The sequence below is a fragment of the Saimiri boliviensis genome, chromosome 1 (genome assembly GCF_048565385.1).
Source record: "Saimiri boliviensis isolate mSaiBol1 chromosome 1, mSaiBol1.pri, whole genome shotgun sequence".
In the NCBI taxonomy this organism is placed as follows: Eukaryota; Metazoa; Chordata; class Mammalia; order Primates; family Cebidae; genus Saimiri; species Saimiri boliviensis.
In genome coordinates this window covers 228,475,918-228,499,804 of record NC_133449.1, presented here as the reverse complement: position 1 = coordinate 228,499,804, position 23,887 = coordinate 228,475,918, and the positions used below count along the sequence as shown (strand labels likewise).

The 23,887-nt window shown below is 36.7% G+C and overlaps 1 protein-coding gene and 1 pseudogene across 4 annotated transcripts in view; both read left to right on the top strand.

Annotated features, from left to right (window-relative positions):
* Positions 1-2,075, top strand: part of LOC104651891 (lamina-associated polypeptide 2, isoforms beta/gamma pseudogene) — a 33,035-nt pseudogene extending 30,960 nt beyond the window's left edge.
* Positions 1-23,887, top strand: part of MSH3 (mutS homolog 3) — a 265,070-nt gene that overhangs the window by 103,645 nt on the left and 137,538 nt on the right. For all 4 annotated transcript variants that reach the window (XM_074384262.1, XM_074384265.1, XM_074384261.1 and 1 more), the window contains 3 exons: positions 6,318-6,430; positions 9,832-9,946; positions 22,115-22,199. In XM_074384262.1, the coding sequence (XP_074240363.1) occupies positions 6,318-6,430; positions 9,832-9,946; positions 22,115-22,199 (313 nt within the window). The remainder of the gene's footprint in view (positions 1-6,317; positions 6,431-9,831; positions 9,947-22,114; positions 22,200-23,887) is intronic.

Genomic DNA, 23,887 nt, shown 5'->3' with positions numbered 1-23,887 from the left:
GAGGCTGCGGGTACTCTTCGGGGCTTCATTGTCCCGGGAGAAAGAAAGGCCCAGCCAAGGGTCCTCACAGCTGGCGCAGAATTTGGCCCGTTCCTAGGCGATCGACCCCGGAGAGGAAAGCTGCTTCTCAAGCTGGCGGAGGGAGAGGAAACGGCACACAAAAGCGAAAGCCACAAAGAAAACTGATAAACCCAGACAAGATGATAAAGATGATCTAGATGTAACAGAGGTAACTAATGAAGACCTTTTGGATCAGCTTGTGAAATACGGAGTGAATCCTGGTCCTATTGTGGGAACAACCAGGAAGCTATAGAGAAAAAGCTTTTGAAACTGAGGGAACAAGGAACAGAATCAAGGTCTTCTACTCCTCTGCCAACAGTTTCTTCTTCAGCAGAAAGTACAAGGCAGAATGGAAGTAATGATTCTGACAGATATAGTGACAATGAAGAAGACTCTAAAATAGAGCTCAAGCTTGAGAAGAGAGAACCACTAAAGGGCAGAGCAAGGACTCCAGTAACACTCAAGCAAAGAAGACTTGAGCACAACCAGAGCTATTCTCAAGCTGGAATAACTGAGACTGAATGGACAAGTGGATCTTCAAAAGGCGGACCTCTGCAGGCATTAACTAGGGAATCTACAAGAGGGTCAAGAAGAACTCCAAGGAAAAGGGTGGAAACTTCAGAGCATTTTCATATAGATGGTGCAGTAATTTCAGAGAGTACTCCTATAGCTGAAACTATAATGGCTTCAAGCAACGAATCCTTAGTTGTCAATAGGGTGACTGGAAATTTCAAGCATGCATCTCCTATTCTGCCAATCACTGAATTCTCAGACATATCCAGAAGAGCACCAAAGAAACCATTGACAAGAGCTGAAGTGGGAGAAAAAACAGAGGAAAGAAGAGTAGAAAGGGATATTCTTAAGGAAATGTTCCCCTATGAAGCATCTACACCAACAGGAATTAGTGCTAGTTGCCACAGACCAATCAAAGGGGCTGCAGGCCGGCCATTAGAACTCAGTGATTTCAGGATGGAGGAGTCTTTTTCATCTAAATATGTTCCTAAGTATGTTCCCTTGGTAGATGTCAAGTCAGAAAAGACAAAAAAGGGACGCTCCATTCCCGTGTGGATAAAAATTTTGCTGTTTGTTGTTGTGGTAGTTTTTTTGTTTTTGGTCTATCAAGCTATGGAGACCAACCAAGTAAATCCCTTCTCTCATTTTCTTTCTGTTAACGCTACAAAATCCAACTGAATGGTATCTCTTTGGCCCAGTCAACTTGGTCTCCTATTTTTAATAACTGTGTTGAAAAACTTGTGTACGCTTGTTGACTCCAAGAACTAAAAATAATGTGATTTTGCCTCAATAAATATAGTATTCCATTGAAAAGCAAACAAAATATATATAAATGGACTTCATTAAAATGTTTTTGAACTTTGGACTAATAGGAGATCACTTTGTGCCATGTGAATAATCTTTTTTAGCTCTGGAATTTTTTGTAGGCTTTATTTTTTTAATGTGGGCATATTATTTCATTTTTGAAAAAAATGTATATGTTTTTTGTGTATTTGGGAAACAAGAAGGGCAAAACATGGTAGTATAATGTGAAGCAAAACATTTAAATACTTAGAATTCTTTCAGAAAAGATTTTAAGAATTCTCTGCTGAATAAAAAGTACAAACATGTGAAACAATGAAATTCAGTAAGAGGAAAAGTAACTTAGTTGTACTTTCTGTAACTGCAACAAAGTTTGATGGTGTTTATGAGGAAAAGTACAGCAATAATCTCTTCTGTAACCTTTATTAATAGTAATAATATTGTTGCAGCCCTATCATACTTTTTAAGACTTACAGTATCATGAAAGTCCTACTTCAGTAAGACCTATTTACATACAATTGATTTTTAGCAGAGATCATTTAGTGTAACATACACATATTTTAGAGAGTTGTTAGCTAGCTATATATGTTTTAAAAAGCTGTTAGCTAGCTGTAAGGCTATAATCAGTCAATCCAGTTTGCAACCAAAATATGTTTTGGATAAGTGTATTGTATGTTTGTTTAGAAGTTAGAAATTGTAAACACTGGTCTTATGTTTCATTTAGATTCATTGTTGCATTGTCTTGTTACCAAAAAGAAATTTTGCCAAGTTTTTTTGCCTTATATTTCCCAGCATAATTTGATTAGAAAGTACAAAAAGGGCCGGGCATGGTGGCTCACACCTGTAATCCCAACATGTCAGGAGGCCCCCACAGAAGGATCACGAGATCAGGAGATTGAGACCATCCTGGCCAAAATGGTGAAATCCCGTCTCTGCTAAAGATACAAAAAATTAGCTGGGCATGGTGGCGTGCGCCTGTAGTCCCAGCTACTTGGGAGGCTGAGGCAGGAGAATCGCTCGGATCTGGGAGGTGGAGGTTGTAGTGAGCCAAGATCACGATACTGCACTCCAGGCTGGCAACAGAGCGAGACACTGTCTCAAAAAAAAGTACAAAAAGCCCTTGCTTTTATTTTACATCATACGCAGTAGTTAATAAAGTATACTCTGAATAAGAGGTGGGCATTATGATTTGTTTCTAAATTTTTAAATTTTATTTTTTTGAGACGAAGTCTCGCACTTGTCACCCAGGCTAGAGTTCAGTGGCACAATCACAGCTCACTCCAACCTCTGCCTCTTGGGTTTGAGCAATTCTGCCTCAGCCTCTGAGTAGCTGGGATTACGGCTGCCTGCCACCATGCCCAGCTAATTTTTGTAGTTTTAGTGGAGATGAGGTTTTACCATGTTGGCCAGTCTGGTCTTGAACTCCTGACCTCAAGTGATCTATCCGCCTCGGCCTCCCAAAGTGCTGGGATTATAGGCATGAGCCACACTGCCCAGCTGGCATTATGATTTGTGTACTCTTGAAATGGTTCTTTGTGGTTGATTTTTTTTTTTTTTAAAGCTGAAACTTACCTCATGAATAACCTGGTTACGTAAAGTAGTAGGTGATGAAAATTTCAATAAGACGTAAACATTTTAAACTGACAAATTTGAGTTTCAACTTTACAGTCATTGACCATAAAGCACACTAAAAATGTAAGTTATTTTTAAATATCATCTGAAATAAAGATACTTTTTAAAAAGGAAGAAGCTGAAAATGTATATTTAGACCAGCACACAATTTTGATTTCAGTTAGCCATATTCTGATATTTAGCTTTTATATATTTTGTACACATTTTCACATACTTTGCATTTGAGACCAGAAAGACTTGTAGGTCTTTCTGCAGAGTGAACAGGTCCTACAGAGTGAGTGGGAAGCTTACTACTAGATCAGAAATGTTTGCCTCTCGGAGTAAAAGTGTTTCTTTGAGATGAGCCATAGAGGAGACACCTTTTACTCAACTCTTCTTTGTTTTTAAACTTTGTTTCCCATGTTGTTTTCAGTCTTTTGTTTATAATTAGAAATTGTGAGAAGCTTCATTTAGTGTTTAAAAATGTGGGGAGATAAATCAGACTTAACATGTATGTAAGATCAATTCACTTAAAAGTATGGTCCAAATCGCAAAAATAGGACCAGGTAAAACATGTAGTCATTTTTTAAAAACATGTTCTTGGTCTTTTGTGTGTGTCTGTTTTATTCCATTAGAATAAATGTGTCCTTGATGTAAATGCAAAGCATTTCTTCCTGATTAAATTGTAGATGTAGACTTTACAATATAATTCAATAATAAAAAAGCAATTAACCTCTTAAAAAAAACAATTATTTCAATAAAATGTTATATCAAGGAAATAGCAAAAAATTACAAATATATGTTACATTGATAAAATGATACATTTATTTCCAGTTTTCATAATATTAAGGGAGGGAATGTGTTTCTTGTGTGACGGGGTATAGCCATTTGTGTTTCTGTATTTTCTGTATCTTTTACATATGTCTACCACATTGTCTTAGCTAGGCGTAGTAGTGCATACCTGTAGTCCTAGCTGCTTGGAGCTGATGGGGGAAGATTGCTTCAGCCTGAGCGGTTGACGATACTGCAGTGAGCCCTGATTGAACCACTACCACTGCACTCCAGCCTGGGCAACAGAGTGAAACTGTGTCTTAAGAAATCCTAGTAAGTTTCTTGTGAAGACAGAAGATAAGTGAACCTAAAATTTACCACGAAAATCAAAGGGCCAGAAGTAGCCAAGACAATCTTGAAGAGCAGACTAGGGGCCTTTCCAGCTTAGATATAGATGCCAAGCCCTGGAAATTAAGAGACGGTGGTCCTGATATAAAGATAGACAAGATCAGTGGAACAGTATGGAGAAGCCAAAAACATATATAGAAATACAATATGCAGTGGAAGTAACATTGTAAATCAGCAGGGACAAAAAAATGCTCTCTAAATGCTGCTTCAATCATTAATTATATGGAAAATGAAATTGTATTTATAACTTCACACTGTCCACAAAGATAAATTCTGGTGAATAAATTCAGAAAGCAGATTTTAAATTTATTAGAAAATATAAGAAATAATAGAATACTCAACTGTCGTTAAAATTTAAAAATACACACATATCTTCACATATAAATCTTAGAAATAGTATAATATTGAGTATAGAGTCAATTTGTATTATAATAAAGTATCACTCATACAAAATGAAAAGCATGAAATGATACAGATTTTTATAAAAAATGAAAACATACATGGTAATATATATCACATTCAAGATAGTGTTTACTTCTTTTCTTTTATTAATTTTTTTTTTTAATTTGAGTCAAGATTTTACTCTTACCCAGGCTAAAGTACAGTGGTGTGATCACAGCTCACTGCAGTCTTGACCCCCCACAGGCTTAAGTGATCCTCCCACCTCAGCCTTCCAAGTAGCTGGGACTACAGGCATTTGCTGCCATGCCTGGCTAATTTTTGTATTTTTTGTAGAGAAAGCCATTATACCTGGCCCTTATTAGTATTTTGATTTGATATGTAATGAATTAATTTGGAGAGAAATAACATCTGAAATAGAGATATCACATTATCAAAGCTGGTATATTCCTCTATTCATGTCTTTTATATCCAACAGCAATGTTCTATAATTTTCTTCATGAAGGTTTTATATCTCTTTGGTTGCGCTCACTCTTAGATATGTACACATACCTCTTTCTTGTCTTCATCTGAAACAGAAACATGTTAGGTGGGGCCATGTTGTCCAGGCTGTTCTTAAGCTTCTGAGCTCAAGCAGTCCTCCTGCCTCAGCCTGTTAAAGTACTGGGATTACAGATGTTGACCCACCATGCCTAGCCAGCATTTCCTTCTGGAAATCACAGAGGAATGTGATTAGGGAGGGCTATGTGCAGCTACAATTGTAACTAAAGTTTTATATTTTTAAATTAAAATGTTTTAAAGCAACGTGTGACAAAACATTAACACCAAGTGAGTGTATCAAACAGCAAAGAAATAGTTGGAGAAATTGTGGCATCTATATACTATGAAATATTTTTCAGCCATTAATGAGTTGCAATTAGGTCACTTTTATGGGAGGACTTTCAAGAGTTATTAAGTGAACAGGACAAGATACAGAAAAATGTTTATAAAATCATCTCATTTTTATAATGTCATGTGATAATATATAATGAGCATATATTATATATGCTGTGTATGGCCAAAATATGAACGTGAAAAAATGTGGAAAGATTTATAGGCTGTTAACAGGAGAGATAGCAGTCGTGGGAGTGAGGTGATAAGGTAAGAAGAGAAGGAGGAAGGAATAGGGAGTCAAGAAAAATAGAAAAAGAAAATGCACTACCAGCATGCTTGATAGGATTTTGTTTCTGTACTTGGGCAAATTTTTATACATATTTTTAGAAGGACTGTAGGATCACTTTAAAGACTGAGAGTTGACCTAATTTGTTATATTTGATTGGAAGCTGTGATAGAAACAGATTTAACGGAAAGTCTCTCAAAGAAGGAATTATTCAATGCTGTATTCCGTTGCTGGAGTATTTAAACAAATAATGTAATCAAATCAAAATGATACTTTTCACTTTTTCTCCCTTCATATTTAGTAACATAATGGACCCTAATTTCAATGAGGTTTTCTTTTTAAATAATGATAGATATAAAGTACTCACAATGTGCTAGATGATATAAAATAGCAGTTAATAAAAAGCAATCATTTTAATATTTTATGAAATGAAGCTTTTTGGCAGAGAAACTTTAGCTCTTTCTTTCTCTCTCTTCAACTTGGGAAAGAATGAGGAATAAATCTTTATTTTTTTGTTTTCTTTTTCTGTCCAAGACCTAAATATCAGTATTTCATGATGATAAATGATCTCTGAAATTTTCCTTTTTTCTTTCAGTGTGCGAGATGACAGAATTCGAGTTGAAAGGATGGATAACACTTATTTTGAATACAGCCATGCTTTCCAGGCAGTTACAGAATTTTATGCAAAAGATACAGTTGACTTCAAAGGTAAATATTTTTCCTGTATATCCTCAAGTTGAACTGATTTGAAATTTGGATAAAGGTATGAGTATGATTCTCAATTTAATGATGACTAGGTAGTTACCATAAATATGTGGGAGAAGAAGAGCTCACTGTTGTGCTCATCAGAAACACCATTGCACTGCAGTCCCAGCTACTGGGTAGGCTGAGGCAGGAGAGGATCGCCTGAGCTCTGGAGTTCGAGGCTGCAGTGAGTGATTACACACTGTTGCAGTCCAGCCTGGGCAACAAAGTGAGAGTCTGTCTCTTAAAAAAACAAAAAGAACTATTGCAGCTTCTTTTTTTTCAAGGCTGCAGTGAGTTATTATCACACCATTTCAGTCCAGCCTGGGCAATAAAGTGAGACCCTGTTTCTTAAAAAACAAAAAGAACCATTGCGGCTTCTTTTTAAAATTATGACCAGCTAGTAACTTGATGGTTTTGTTATACTCATTAAAGTGGAAGGAGTTTTTCACCATCTTTCCTTTTCGTTCATCTTTGAAGGTGACTCATTAGTATCTTTGTATTTTATAGACTGTTTGGATCATAAATATTCTGATGAAGCCTGGCATCTGGAAAGGTTGGTTGCCAAAATTGAAACACCAGAATGTTAGTGACAGGGTCAAAATATGTTAGGTAATCATTATTTGCCTAATTCACATGTCCACAGTCAGGCATTCATTAATGCTTGCTTTCATTTGTACCTCACATTCCTGCCAGTTCAGCTTTTGTTAGGGTCCATTTGGTGGATGGTGAGGCAAATAGACTTTTTCCCTCTTGGCATAAGCTTGACTTCACTCTGATCTTCATAAGAACCCATATGGAGGAAATTTATCCCTGTCACATGTTAGATCAGCTCTCTGTCACTGCTCCATTTAAGCATCAGTGTCTGGTTAGCATTTCCTTGTTTCTAGGCATCAGTGTCTTGTTAGCATGTCTGTTTTAATTTCATGATGCCCTGGTCAAATCGAATCAAGTGTCTGAGAGTGTACCCCATTTCTTTTCATTTTTTAAATAAAGTCTCACTTTGTCACCCAGATTGGAGTGCAGTGGTGTGATCTCAGCCCACTGCAACCTCTGTCTCTCAGACTCAAGCAATCCTCCCACCTCAGACTCCCGAATAGCGGGACTACAGGCATGCACCACCACACCAAGCTAATTTTTGTATTTTTTTTGTAGAGATGGAGTTTAGCCATGTTGCCTAGGCTGGTCTTGAATTCCTGGGCTCAAATGACCCTCCTACCTCAGCTTTCCAAAGTGCTGGGATTACAGGCATGAGCCACCACACCTAACCAAGTGTATCCCACTTCTAACACCAGTATTCCATATTACCAAGAGGTCTTCTTATTTTCAACTAAAGACCTGACTAAGTCCCAACACTACCGTGATCCATTTGTGGTATCAGATTTAGTTAAAGGATCTGGGCCAGAAAACACCTTGCAAGCAGAGCATGTGTTCCTCTTAGTGGGATAGTCCTTATGGCAGTCTTTGTGGCAGTGTGCAGGAGAGTGTGTGAAGGAAGGAGACTCGCATCAAGTGAGTGTAAGAGCCACCTTGGCTAAGAAGCTCCAGGCCTGTATTTCTTGCTGCAGTCTCTACAAAAGACATGTCAGGTTACAAAAGTTAGTGCACTAAGGGAAGGCCCAAACTCTGGAATCAGGTATTTATAATTCTTCTCAGTCCAGATATAATTTACTGATATTTGGTCATTTTCCCCATAGGCAGCACTACCTTATAACCATCTTTATCACGTTTTCAGGGAAACAAAGCTAGAAAGTTAAAAGAAAATCAAATTCTCAGTGGAATGAAAAGGTGTTGTTATCCCTTCATTTACACTTGGTTTTATAAGCATCTACAGTTAAAATTAATAACGTATGTTATGTTACTATGTTATGTTGCTATGTTATGTTACTGATTTGTAGAGGGCATCTTGTAATACTTATTTTTTTTTAACTTCTAAAAGTAATTAATGCTTATTGCAAGAAAGTCAAACAACATAGTTGTATATAAGGAAAAAAGGAGAGGGCCTGCCCTCAAAGTTGTCCTCTGGCCACTTATATGTTGGAGGGGTTATCATTAACAGTTTGGCATGTATCCTTGTGTCAAAATCCACACATCCACACATGCACATACACACATAGTTCTCTGTATTTGTTTAAGGTAACTGGGATTTATTCAGCTAATTTTTTTGAATGCCTTCTGTACGCCAGGCATTGGGTGTACAATAAGGAATAAAACCGACAAAAATTTCTGCTTTTCTGGAGTTTACATTCTAATGATGAGAGATGGACAATAAAATAAACTAGTCTGTTAGAAGGTGATAGTGCTGTGAAAAAAATAAGACAGGGGAATGGGTTGAACTTTTAAATAGGATGGTAAAGGAAGACCTCACTGAGAAAATGGCACTTGAATGATGATTTGAATAGAGCTAGAAGGAGTTAAGGGAAAAAGCCACATAGACATATGAAGGAACAGTATTTCAGGCAGAGACAACAGTAAGTACAAAATATCTTAAGGTGGGAGGGTGCTTGGCATGTTTGAGGAATAGCAAGTAGTCTGTGTGCTGGAACAGAGTAACTGATAGGGAGATCATTAGGAGGTGAGCTCAGAAATAAAGAGGAGATGGCAGGCAGATTGTCACAGGATCACTGTAAGGACTTTGGCTTCTACTCTCAATAAGTTGGGGGATGTTGGATGACTTTTGAGCAAAATAGTCTAATGATCAGATATACATTTTAAAAAGAGATTCCTCTGGCTGCTCTGTTTAGAATACCCTGTAGGGTGCAAGGATGAAGCAGTGAGACCAGATGGAAAGCTGTTGCAGTGTTTGTGGTGAGACATGAGAATGATCAGACAACTTTTTTCCCCAACTTAGCAACATGTTATGGATGGCCTTCCATATCAGTGCAGATAACTGGAAGTCATTCCATTTGGTTGGTGCATAATAACCAGGATTTACTGAACTTTATTCAACTGCCACCCTGTTAATGTTTATTTAGGTGGTCTCTAGTTTTTTCAATATTCCAAAAGATTTTTCAAGTCACCTCCTTGTACACACATCTCAACATGCAGTTTGGAGTATTTCTAGACAAAGGGAATGAGCATTTTACATTTTGAAAAAATACCCTGTTCTCCAAAAAAGGTTAATTCCACCATCAGAAAAATGCCCTTTTTTTCCATGCCGTGGGTATAAGTAGTGATTTACATTTTTTCAAAGGGCAATTTTAGGAGATATTGTCCAAATTACTATTTTGATAGCCATAAAGTTTTACTTAAAATATGTGTTTAATAATGGTAACAAGTTAATGATTCTGTTTATTACATTTTTTAACTTTATTATTTATTTTAAAAAATGTCTTTATAACAAGTTAATATATTCTGTTTGCTAGGTTCTAAAATTATTTCTGGCATCATTAACTTAGAGAAGTCTGTGATTTGCTCTTTGGCTGCCATCATAAAATACCTCAGAGAATTCAACTTGGAGAAGATGCTTTCCAAACCTGAGTAAGTGATTCCTCCAAAATTAACAAAAGGAGGAGGTCATACTGTGAACATTTCTTAAATTGAATTTGGTAGTACTGTACTTAGAGAAGCTTACCTGCTATTGATAGAATACTAGAGTGCAAGGATGGGCTGTTTGGTATTGTTGCTGAAGAATATTAAAAATTTATTGATAGAATTCTGTCAAAGAAATTGTATTCATGATAGCTATTTGATATAGTTTTGACTACAAAACTGTGCTGTATACTAACTGGATCCAGAAATAGTATTAAAAAGCATTCATAAAAATTTACCACCTTTCTTATTCTTGGTTTCAGTTCTTATTTCATAGACCATAAAGTTAGAGATAAAAGGACCAGCTGCTAACACAGCTTTTTACAAGAGCGATTAACTGTGCATTTTGGAAATTTAAAAGCTTACAGTTGACATTCTAGGAAAATACTAGTTTAATGATCAGTGGAATAGAAAAAATTGTGGGATACTTGTCTTTTTATAGTCTGCCTTCACCATCCCCTTCTCTTTGGCTGTCAAGAATCACCCTCCATTATATTGATTCGGATACGTCATCTCTGTCCCATTCTGCACAGGTGGGAGGGCAGGTAGGTGCTATCTCAGCAAAATGACAGAATATAAGTTAACTAGGAAATAGAGGTGCTGGTTTGAGGTTGCTGGAGAGAGTCGAAGAAAGGCAGGTTCCTTGGGGTTCTTTTTGTAATGTCTTTGTTTTCCCGTTGGTACTAGAACAGTGTATCATTTCTCTGGAAGCAATTTTATCCTATTTAAAAGCAATCTAAATGCCCGTCAGGGATCCTTGTGCTATATTCATGCAATGTAATGTTATACAGTGATGAAAATAAATGAACTAGAGCTATTAATATATGACCAATATTTAAAATTTTATTAACAGTATATTAAGCCAAAAATAAAGTTGCTGAAGGACACCATTCTATGAAGTTAGAAACATGTGAAATTATACTATATCCTGCTTAAGAATATATATGTACTTAGGGAATAAATGAATACATGCTGGGGAATAGCAAAAAATTCATAAGCAGAGTTCCTTCCAGCAGGGAGGAAGGGAAAGTAGTAAAGGTTGGGGATGGATGTGGCATAGAGAAGTTCTAACCAGTGTTTCATTTCCGAACCTGGGTATTGTATTAATCTGTACATATATTAGTGTGGCCAAAATGTTTTATTTTAAAAAGTGTCAGCCTGGCATTATACCCTCATTGGATTTCACTTTATACCCTCATGGACTCTACTTTAAGCTCCAAAAATAAACTTACTAGAGAGATCAGTGTGGTTGGTTGTGTTGGGTCCTCATAAAGAAAAGGTGACAAGCTACCTACCAATTTGGCTTGTTCATGATAGGGACCCTGTAAGTGACGTAGCATTAGTGTTAAATAGCTTGCCCATTAAGATTTGTATTTCTGTTATCACCAAGCAAAGAAGTTTTAATGTTGGAATAAGGAAACTAACTTAAAAATCAGGGCCTGATGTATTTAGAAGTAAATGAATTTGGACGTGAAAAGATATGTCTTCCTCTCATTCATATATATATATATATATATATATATATATATATATATATTTTTTTTTTTTTTTTTTTTTTAGATAGAGTCTTGCTTTGTTGCCCAGGCTGGAGTGTAGTGGTGTGATCTCAGTTCACTGCAACCTCTGCCTTCTGGGGTCAAGCAAATTCTCCTGCCTCAGCCTCCCGAGTAGCTGGGATTACAGGTGCACACTACCACAGCCAGCTAATTTTTTGTATTTTTAGTAGATACAGGTTTTCACCATGTTGGCCAGGCTGGTCTTGAACTCCTGGCCTCAAGTGATCTGCCTGTGTTGGCCTCCCAAAGTGCTGTGATTATACGCATGAGCCACCGTGCCTGGCCTGTCCTCATATTTCATTTGAAGTAAGAATAATACCAAACAAGATGTCTATATATGCTGAAATTAAAATAGCTTATTTTCAAATTACCTCAAGGTCAACCTCTTGATAAATTGAGAGAAGCTGAACTTTTGCATGTTATAATTGGTGGTGGAGGATGGTCAGGAAACTGGCTCTGCTAGTGACTTGGTGTATGGTCTCATCTACCTGTTGGGTGCTTCCATGGAGCCAAAGCCTAAAGACAGAAAGTGCTTCACTTTGTACATATTTTCAGCATCTGGCATAAGCCCAGCACCTAGTAGGCTTTTATTAGCTGTTATTATTATATGTTGTATTAATATAGGATTAATGAAAGAAGGAAGGAATTCTTCATTCTGTGAGGGTGTTGTCTTTCAATGGAAATTGCCAAATGGTCATTGGAAACCAAGATTAATTAATAAAGATGATGATCAAACTGGTACTCTACTTTTGCTTAAAAATGAAATGTGATGTTTATGAGTGGCATGTAATTTGACTCTGAAGATAATTCTAAAAAAGTAATTCTATAGTTCTTATATTTTGCAAAAATAATGCTTCTTAAGGTGATTACTTTGGAAAAATGAATATTCTCCTTGTATATGAAAAATTCACTTGCATTACTTTATGCTGCTGAAGTTTTACCAAAAACTGTGTTATCAAGGGGAAAATAAACTTCTCTTGAGTTGCCTTGTTTAGTAAATGCTTTCACATACATTGCTGCATATTTCATAAAAATAATGATATGCATTTATTTAAAGGTCCTTCTGCCATTACAGTAGGGGTAGTTTGAGAACATATTGAGAACATTACATTTTAGGTAGTTTGAGAACATATACCATTTCAGGAATTGTTCTAAAGGATGATGTAAGTGAAGTTTTGTTAAGGCAGACTTGAAGTTCTAAAGTTATTTTGAGAGTTTAGTTTGTTTCAGAGAAAAACAGCGTGACAAAATGAATAGAATGTGAGGGATATTAGATATTTTTTATGCTAGAATTAACCTGATTCCTAAATTTATGAAATTCAAAGGAATCATCTTTTTGTTGTTGTTAGAAATAAATGCTTTTGCCATTTTGGATGTTTTTTATTAAGATTGGAGTGATCACAACTTCAAAAAGATATTTTTGGAAAAGAATCAGAAAATTCACCCAACATAAATTGTAAAACCTTTTTATTCAAGAGAAAACTTCTTATGATAACAGAATGATAGCATGTGGTGATTACGTTTGCTAATGAAAGAAATAGCTTAATACATAAGCTACTCTAAGACATCTAATGGCTAGTCACCAGGGATGCTGCTAAACATCCTAAAATGCACAAGATATTTCTCTATAAAAACAGATTATTTGGCCCCAAATTTCAATACTCCAAAACCAGACAAATATATTTCAATTATACACCATGACTATTGGATTTATTTCAGGAATACAGATTTGGTTTAAAAATCTGGAAACCAATTAATGTAATCTACCTTACCAAAAACTACATGATAGTCTCAATAAACAGGAAAACCTTTTTCATAAGATTCAATACCGCTTCAGGATTTTAAAAAAAACAAAAACAAAACCAAAAAAACTCAAAAAGCTATAGCTTAAGTGGAACTTTTTTGACTCGATAAAGGATGTCTATGAAAACCTCATATTAAACCTCTGTTGTTACGTATGACATGAACTTACACAGAGAAAAACATTAAAGAATCCACAAAAAAACTGTTACAGTAATAAACAAGTTCACAAAGTTGCAGGACACAAAATAAATATGCAAAAATCAATTGTATTTCTGTATACAGTCATGCTGTATAGCAACATTGCTTTCAATGACAGACTGCTTTTATGACAGTAGTCTCATAAGATTACAGTACCATATTTTTACTGATACCTTTTCCATGATTAGATGTTTTGATACACAAATACTTATCATTATTTTACAGTTACCTATGATATTCATAGGATAACATGCTGTAAAGGTTTGCAGCCTAGGAGAAATAGAAAATACCGTATAGCCTAGATGTGTAGTAGGCTAAGGTGTCTAGGTTTGTGTAAGTGCACTCCATTATGTTTGCACAACAGTGAAATTACCTAACGATACATTTCTCAGAACATTATCCCTATCATTAAGTGATGTATGACTGTAGTGGCAATGAAGAATCCAAAGATGAAGATTACAAAACAATTCAATTTATAAATTATTTATTCAAAAAGAATAAAATAAAAATGTATTTAACAAGAAGTATAAATTCTATATTCTGAAAACTACAAAATATTATTGAAATAAGACCAAAATGAATAGGATGACATCCCCAGGCTGATGGATAGGAGACTTAATACTGTTCAGATGCAGTATTCCTCAGATCAGTCTCTTTAAGTTCAGGACAATTTGTATCAAATCCCAGCTGGCTTCTTTGGAGAAATTGACAAGCTGATTCTAAAATTCATAGAATTCATATTACTGTTTCAAAACTTACTACAAAGTATACTCACAGTGTGGAGGGTGGAGTTAAAAAAAGACAGTGGAATTGGCATAAGCACAGACATATGATCATTGTGATACACTTGAGAGTCTAGAAATAAGTAAACTTATGGTCATTTGATTACTGACAGGGGTGTTAAGACAATTCAGCAGAGAAAGATTTTTTTTTTTCTTTTTTTAAACAAATGGTGCCAAGATAACTATCTATGCAAGAGAATGAAGTTGGACCCTTGCTTCATGTCATATTTCAGTTTGGAAAATAACTGAAAATGGACCAAAGACCTGATATGAGTTAAAACTGTTATACTCTTAGAAGAAAACATAGGCATAAATATTTGTAAACTTGGATGAGGCAATGATTTCTTAACTATGACATCAAAAGCACAAGTGAGAAAAGCAAAAATAGATACATTGGGCTTCATCAAAATAAAAACTTTTGTTCTTCAAAGAACACCATAAGGAAGTGAAAAGACAACCCATTGAATAGAAGAATTTTTGCAAATCATACATCCAGTAAGGGACTTGTATCTAGAATATATTTATAAAAAAACTCTTACAAATCCATGGTCAAAAGATAACTCAGAAAATGGACAAATGATCCATATAGGTTTTTCTCCCAAGAATATATGCAAACAACGAAGAAGCACATGAAAAGATGTTCAGCATCATTAAGCATCAGGTGAATTTACATCAAAACCACGGTTAGACATCACTTCATGCCCACTAGGATGGCTGTAACTATGAAAAAAAAAAAAGGTGTTGGTTGGGATGCAGACAAGTTAGAATCCTCATACATTGCTAATGGGACTATAAAATGATAACAGCCATTTTGGAAAACAGTCTGGTAATACCTCATAACATTTACTATGTGATCCAGCAATTCCACTAGATGTTGCTTAGGACAATGAAAATACGACATTCACATAAAAACTTATACAAATGTTCATAAGAGCATTAGTCATAGTAGCCAAAAGTAGAAACAACCCTAATGTTCATCAACTGAAGAATGAATATCTAAAATGTATATGCATACAATAGAAGATTGTTCAACCATAAAAAGGAATGAAATACAGATCAGTGTTGCAGCATGATGAACCTTGAAAATATTATGGTAATTGAAAGACATCAGTCACAAAAAGTCTCATATTGTCTGATACAGAAAAGGCAAATTGATAGAAAGTAGTTAGTGGTTGCCTAGGGCTCTTGGGTTGTGCGGGGGAATGGAGAGTGATTGCTAATTATAGAGTTTCTTTTTGGAGTGGTAATATCTAGAATTACATGGTGATGATAGTTGGCCAATTTTAAAAACCACTTAATTGCGCACTCCTAGTGGGTGAATTGGATAGTGTGTGAATTTTATCAGTAAAGTTGATATACGCACACACACTTATCTTTCAAATGTCAATAGTGCTGAGATTGAAAAATCTTTGTCTCTGTCTATTTTAATCCCATTCTTAAGGCAATAGCCTTCTGAGGTTTATACCCAAGGCCTCGTATATATTGTGGTATTTCTACTCTGGTTGGAGAGCATTCCAAGCCCTTTGTGAACTCTGGTCACTGTTCACTGCTATTTTCTGGTGGTTATTTCCCTGGTCTCACAGAAGTGCCGAAACACCTTTGAGGAATAGTATTTGTCCAAGAGTTGAGATGACTCTTTGGCCCATCTCTGGAGCGCTCTCTCTATGTGCAGCTCTGTTATCCGGCATTCTGACTCAGGAATTCTTGTTTCCCTGCGCTTGCCAAGGAGGCAGTCATGTTATTTACTTCATTTATTTTTCCTCTTTCAGGGATCACAGTTCTGGGCCAAGTGTTGTTCAGTACCTGAGAAGTTTTCCCCCTCATGTGTTTTGTCCAGTTTTCTCATTGTTTATGGTTGGAGGAGATTTCTCATGCAATTGATTTTTTATGAATGAAAGCAGAGGTCAGGTGTCACAATTTCTGCACAGAAAGAACAGAAGAGGCAGACTGGGTGCAGTGGCTCACGTCTGTAGTCCTAGCACTTTGGGAGGTTAGGGCTGTCAGATTGCCTGAGCTCAGGAGTTTGAGACCAGCCTGGCTAACACAATGAAACCCTGTCTCTACTAAAATACAAAAAATTAGCTGGGGTGTGATAGTGGGTACCTGTACTCCCATCTATGCACTCCAGAGGCTGAGGCAGAATTGCTTAAACCGGGAGGTGGAGGTTGCAGTGAACCGACATTGTGCCACTGTACTCCAGCCTGGGCGATAGAGCGAGACTCTGTCTCCAAAAAAGAAACAAAACAAAACCAAAAAATAAAAAAATAAAACAGAAGGAGATGTATGAAGTTAGAAAAGCTGTCCTAAAAACTGCCTGTATTCTGAAACTTCAGGAAAATTAATCTTCACTTAAAAATTAGCAAAGGGAAAAGAACCAAATTCAAATTTCTTACAAAATTATTATGAGTAAAAAGAAAATAAGGAGTAGGACATCATTACAAATAATATATACATGACAGAAAAACATGGTCACAAATGAAATAAAAATGATGATCTGGCCGAACATGGTGGCTCGTGCCTGTAATCCCAGCACTTTAGGCCAAGGCAGGCAGATCACCTGAGGTCAGAAGTTTAAGACCAGCCTGGCCAACATGGTGAAACCCTGTCTGTACAAAAATACAAAAAATTAGCCAGGTATGATGGTGGGTGCCTGTAATCCCAGCTGCTTGGGAGGCTGAGGCAGAAGAATTGCTTGAACCTGGGAGTTGGAGGTTGCAGTGAGCCGAGATCACGCCATTGTACTCCAGCCTGGGTGACTGAGCGAGACTTGGTCTCAAAAAAAAAAATGATCTACTGTTTTAAAATAAGCTAAAAGACACTAAGAAAATGATGCTAAATGTGAAAGAACATAAATGAGAAGTATGAAAAACTGGAAATGAGGTGATAGGTTTTAAGAAAGAAATATAAAGGAAAAGGTCAATTTAGAACTGAAGTGTAAACTTGAAAGAACATAATAGCAAATAAGTGTAATACATATACTTCTAGAGAAGTAGAATTTAAAAAGAGAGATGTGCAAAACATTAACATAGCTGTCCTGATCACAAAGCTTTCCTTAGAAAGGCCTGTCTGCAAGCTTGACCCTTGACTGGAGTCTGGGACCTTGAATTTCAGGAGAGTTTTCACCATTCCCCGATGAGAGTGGCTCACTGTGCCTTAATTGTTTGTGCAAACAATGTGGTTTTTGCTGATCACCTACTTTCTGGCAGCTGGAATTTTGGTACATGGTAGGGAGAGGGTGCCTATGGGACCAGTCCAGGGTAGAAACCATGGGTGCTGAGTCTCTGATGAGCTTCCCTGGTGGACATTTCACACATGTTGTTAAAATTCATTGCTGGGAAAATTAAGTGGATCCTGTGTGACTCCACCTGGAGAGGATTCTTGGATGCTGGCCCTGGTTTCCCCAGGACTTTGCCTCAGGCACCTTTTTCTTTGCCTGATTTTGCTTTTCATTCTTTCACTGTAATAAATCATAGCTGTTAGTATTATTTTATGTCAAGTCCTGTGTATCCTCCATGAATCATTGAACCTGGCAGTGGTCTTGTGGATTTGACATACACCTTTCTCATTATTTGCCTTTCAAATGGGCTTATTTAGGAATGGGCTTATTTAGGCAGCATTGAGGAATTAAAGTTAGTCATGTTGTTTAATTACAAATCAATTGTAAGTGAATCTATAATCCTGATGTTTTGTAATATAATACAATTTATAATTTATAAATCAAATTAACTGCCAAAATGTTAGACACATTTAGGAACTCTGAAATTATGAACTGAATTTATGAACTGTGAAAATATTTCTGTACATATAGAACTATTTTCAGTGATAGATTTTGTGTGTTATGTGGTAGTTTTTTTTGTCATTGTTTCCATTTTAAAATGTTTAAATAGAATCTTTGTAATGGATTAATATTTCAAATAAGTTCTATACCTTTATTGCCTTTGTCTAAGTTAAGAAGATTGGTTTTCTTTTTTCTTTTTCTTTTTTAAGCAGGGTTGGAGTAATACAGTTGATTTCTCCATCCCACTTTTGGCAAAGATGTTTCCCTCCCATTATTGAGGGAAAAAAAGCATCCATTGTATTTTTGGTGCCTGAAATATTGATAAACTATTTTCCCATATGTATAAGATTTCTATGCAGGTTCACACAGCATGAATTCTAGCCAGACATTGTTGATAAGTTTCATTTCAAAGCACATAGAATTTGGCTTCTTCCACAAGGATAAATAATTGAGAATTGCTTGAGTGTTTCAGGTCAGTGAGCAGATACTATTGGATACCTAAGGATGCTGGCAGATAAAACCCTTAGTTCAAAAATATATATAATTCTAATGGAAATAGGTGCTAACAGAAGGAAATTTCATTTCTATAGGGAAGGAAGTCTCCAACTCCAGAATACGTATAAATTTATACTTATAATTATAAAAACTTATGAAATATATGGGAAATCCAGAAGCATGGTTAGTCCTTGTAGTTGCTTGATAATTACCATTCTAGATGGGAATCAGTTTGATTTAAGATTGCCCAGCAGTTGATCTTTTCTAAAAATCAATGTAGATATCAGTTTTAAAAAGTTCTCACTGCATCTAATTTGAAATTTATTTAGTAAGGACAAAAAGAAAAAACAAAAACACCCACAGTAAAAGAAAAGGCAGAAGCACCCACAACCAACCAAATAAAAAACTATACATACAACACATTAATACTTACATTAATACCATTAATTAAAATAACCTACACTTTTGCTCTCTAAAGGTCTGGTGTTGTGAGCTAACTTAAACCAACTTGGTTTTTGACAGTTACTGGTTTCTTTTTGATATTGTAGATATTGGGTAATTGTATGTAGATGAAGGCTATAAGCCTTCTACCCCACTCCCTCTGTACCAGGTAGTGGGTTAATTCAAACTGAATTCTGCCACTCATTTAGATACTTTTTAGCAAGTGGGCACAAAAACAGTCACATAAACTCTTCTCTAGCTCTGTGAAATTCCAATTCTGTCTTTTTGGTATTCCGACAGTATCTTGTTTCAGTGGTTCACTTGAAGCATATGCAACATTATAATAGGGACAGTTCACTTTTAGTTGGAGTGAGAGAACAAATCCTGAGATAACTGGTAGAAGACGGGATGTTTTCAGATCCCTAAACCTAAAACACCATCCCTTAGGGTATGGACTGTTGGGTTTACAGGATTATTATACTCTGTTCATGTGAGGGAGGAGCCAACTGGGCAGTATTTCTAGACAGCCCACAAACTTCCATACCACATATTTTGCCAGTGAAAAATTATGTCTTAACACATCTGTTGTTAACAGAAGATAAAGGCAGCTAGCTGAGATACTTTTAGGAAACGCTGCTAGGTTGTGGTTTCTTGATTAGTCTCATGCCAACTGTTATGGTTTGAATGTTTGTGTCCTTCAAAATTCACATGTTGAAACCTAGTCATGTGAGGTTTAAGGTATTAAGAGGTGTGACCTTTTAGGAAGTGATTAGGTTATGAAGGCAGATCGTTTGTAAATGAGATTAATGCCCTTATATTAATAGAAAAGGCTTGAAGGAACTGTTTGCCCCTCCTCCACGTGAAGACAAACAGAAGGTCCCGTCTATGGGAAATGAGCCCTCACCAGACACCAAATCTGCTGGCACCTTGATCTTGGAATTCACAGCCTCCAGAACTCTGAATAATAAACTTCTGTTTACAAACTGCCTATTATGAGGTGTTCTGTTATAACTAAATGGACAAAGATGCCAACTAAGTACCCTTCTAGAGTCGATGTCTGTTTAGGGCACTAACGTGTTAACTAGTCACCCCTAGGATGGACTTAGTTAAAAATAACTGTCAGAAGAGGGAAAGTAAGGACTCTTATCTAAACATGTGGGTAACTGGCTAGGTACCTACTCAGAGTGCAGGCTATCAGCCCTTCCAGCTTTGATCTTTGACCATGAATTTATGTGAGCTCTTGTCAGCTACACAGCCAATCACTGCCTAATTGTTACTTCCTGTAAATAATGTTTTACATTTTATAACTTTTTCTGGATATTTCACAGACATTTCTGGAGGTTTGTGATTTAAATTAGGGAGAAAAAATAAACCCAGCGTGGTTTTCCCATAGGGAGATGGCAGACATTTGTAGAGCATCTATTGTTCGCTAAGCCCTGCAGGTGCTACAAGATTTAAGACGTAATACTTGCCTTCAGGGAGCTTAGATCTATTAAGGAGGGTAGAGGCACAACATAAATTGCTATAATTCAAGACAAATTAAGGTAACTGCTACAAGAGGGAGAAAAAGGGCTGAACACCTGCTATCCTTCAGTTTTGGAGTTGCTTCCCTCTGAAAATCATTAACAGATTATCATTCTTTGGAAGCTAGGTCAAACCTGTCACAGATACATTACACTAACAAAGGACAGCATTCAGTTACTAGGTAACATTCCTAATTTGAGATAATGTATTTCTCTTTTCCTGGGCTTCAGGCCTTGGTCAGAGGAGTCATTTGGAAGTGAAGGAATCTCTTTTTGGGTGCTACTTTTTCAGGCTCTGATTTTAGGTTCTCTACAGTTCTGGGGGAGGGCTTGTTTTTATAACTGGGGAAACTGGATGTTACCTAAATTTCATTACAGCCATGGGAAGGGTGGTTGGGTTTATAGCATGAACACATGCCTTTCTTTCGTTCAATGATTTGGTGACCTGCTGTTACTTTTCTTGCCTTTAAAAATAAGCTCTTAAGCTTTAAGTGCTGTTGACAGAAACATCTAAGGACTGGCTGATAAGGGAAACTGAATTACTGCATTAGTACTGCATTGATTAGTACTTCTTAACACGAATTGGAATTGTACATACATTTATTAGTCATGTTGTAGCTCATTCTCACATTGAAATTTATTGAACTTCTAATTTTGTTTTGAATAGATAAAGGGACAAGAAGGAGAGTGTGAATGCTTTAACTGAGCTTAAGAAAATAACAGTGTTTTATACTCACTAAACCTGGCCATGGTAATGTGTGTTGTTAATTACAGAGTAAGTAACACTTATTGAACATGTGGGAATCTTTTTTTTCTAAAAAGTAGTCTCACTCTGTCACCCAGGCGGGAGTGCAGTGGTGTGATCTCATCTCACTGTAACCCCTGCCTCCTGGGTTCAAGCTATTCTTGTGCCTCAGCCTCCTGAGTAGCTGGGACTACAGGCACACGCCATCATGCCTGGCTAATTTTTATATTTTTTATTACAGACGTGTTTTTGCCATATTGGCCAGGCTGGTCTCAAACTCTTGGCCTTAGGTGATCCACCTGCCTTGGCCTCCCAAAATGCTGGGATTACAGGTGTGGGCCACTGTGCCTGGCCTATAATTTTGATTAAAAGTATTTATCAAGATGATCTCATGCTAAAGAATAAGGACGACAGGTTTAAGTATCATGACATATTTTTCTAGCTGATTGCGTAGCTTTTCATGAAGATGTGACTACTATGCTTGACTAAAGATAAAAGACCATGTTTGGTTCTATTCCTGGAGCAAAACTGAAACAAAATGTTGTTACCATTACTTTCCTTCCCTGTTCTTGTTTGTTTTGTTAGAATAACTATCCTTGTCTCGCATCAGTATATTTAACAGCACCAGCATTAATGGAATACAATCCAGTGAATTTTCATTTTGCTCCTTTTGATTTGATTTCCTTTCAGAATGCTAATTTTTGCCATAATGTAGCCGAATATTTCTAGTTCCTGAATTAGTTTTTATTTCTTTATGCACTTACATCTAGGCTAATTATATTTGATTCTTTTACAGGAATTTTAAACAGCTGTCAAGTAAAATGGAATTTATGACAATTAATGGAACAACATTAAGGAATCTGGAAATCCTACAGAATCAGGTCAGGCAAACGTAAGGGTTAGTTGATTATAAATTGTTTTGGAAAAACCTTCCGAGTAAGGTAGGCAGCAGTCTGTTTTTAGAGGAGCAGGTGAAAATATAGTGTCTTTAGCTGACTGCTCTGTTAATTGATAACTGTTGCACTTTTTGGAGAATGAACTGTACGAAATACTTCTTTGGAGTTTTTGGGGGGAACAATGGAGCTGCCCTTTTTAATGACCGAGGGGCATGCCCATCCTGACAATTTCTGTGTCATCATTTCTACATCAGGTATTTTTTTGGAAAGGCATCATCACTGAAAATTAATATGAAGTGATTTTCTTTTGTCTACTTGGTTATGTTTTTTCTATATACCTTTAACTTTTTGTTGAAATGTTTGCAGTCTTATTATTCAACTTATAAAACAGGTTTCTGGGATATTCAGTCTGACTATAAGATGCATAATATTTCAGTTCATGAACTTCCTTTTTTTTTTTTTTCCCCAAGATGGTCTCGCTCTGTCACCCAGGCTGGAGTGAAGTGATGCAGTCTTGGCTCACTGCAACACCGATCTTGAACCTCCTCCTCTCAGGTTCAAGCGATTCTCCTGCCTCGTCCTACCTAGTAGGTGGGATTATAGACACCCACCACCACACCTGGCTAATTTGTGCATTTTTAGTAGACATGGGGTTTCGCCATGTTGGCCAGACTGGTTTCAAACTCCTGACCTCAGGTGATCCGCCCACCTCAGCCTCCCAAAGTGCTATGATTACAGGCATGAGCCACTGCGTCCAGCCTCAGTTTGTAAACTTTGATTGTTTGTCTTTTATTGATGAATTAGGAAGATAATAGAGAGATTAAAGTTATTGCTTTTATTTATTAAATTATCACTTGGGAAGATGAGATATTATGAAATTAATGTTATCCCAACAAAGTCATAGAGATAAAAAGCAACCCCCAGTCATTTGATTAAGTAGTGGAGAACCAGAGCCGTCTGAGTTAAAGGAGTTAAAACTCTTCAGAAATATTTGTTACTTTTGCAAATTAAAGTAAATGCTGAATTTATTCTCCTGACTCCTGAACCTATATATTAATAACAGTTTCCCTTAATTTCTTCCTGTTTCAGTCTGTTCTGTTATGCTGAATTCCGATGTATTTTTCTTCAGTAACGTTTTTATCTTGTCATCATCTAAAAGCTGAGACTCTGTCCTGCAGGTCTCACTCATCAACTCTGTAGCCATCTCATGAGAGGAAACAAGTAGTAGGAATCAAGGGGCATTTCTTGGCTGAAGGAGCGCTCACAGTCAGCCTGCAGCCAGCCCTGGCATTGTAAGCATTCCTTGCTTCTGCCACGTCTTCTCTGTTCAAATCCTACCGCAACAGAGTCAGTTCTGAAATCAAATTCCTAAGGCAAAAATCATCTAGAATTAAAATACTCTTTAAAATTCCTTCCTTTGTTGGGCCTTGAACCATTTTAGAATGAGAAGCTAAGAATTAATATCTGCTTGTCTTTGTACCTCAACTCCCGCCCCCCTCCCCCTTTCCAAGGAGCAATGGAAAGAGGTGAAAGGTGGGGGTTGGGTGTCAGCGAAAGCAAAGATATCATAGGACACGTGTCTCTCCCACCCCTCTTACCTGAGCCTGCTTCTCCACTGGTATCAGGGAATTGTCCTCCTCATGGGACCCTTTACCCCAGTCAGGCCAGTCAGG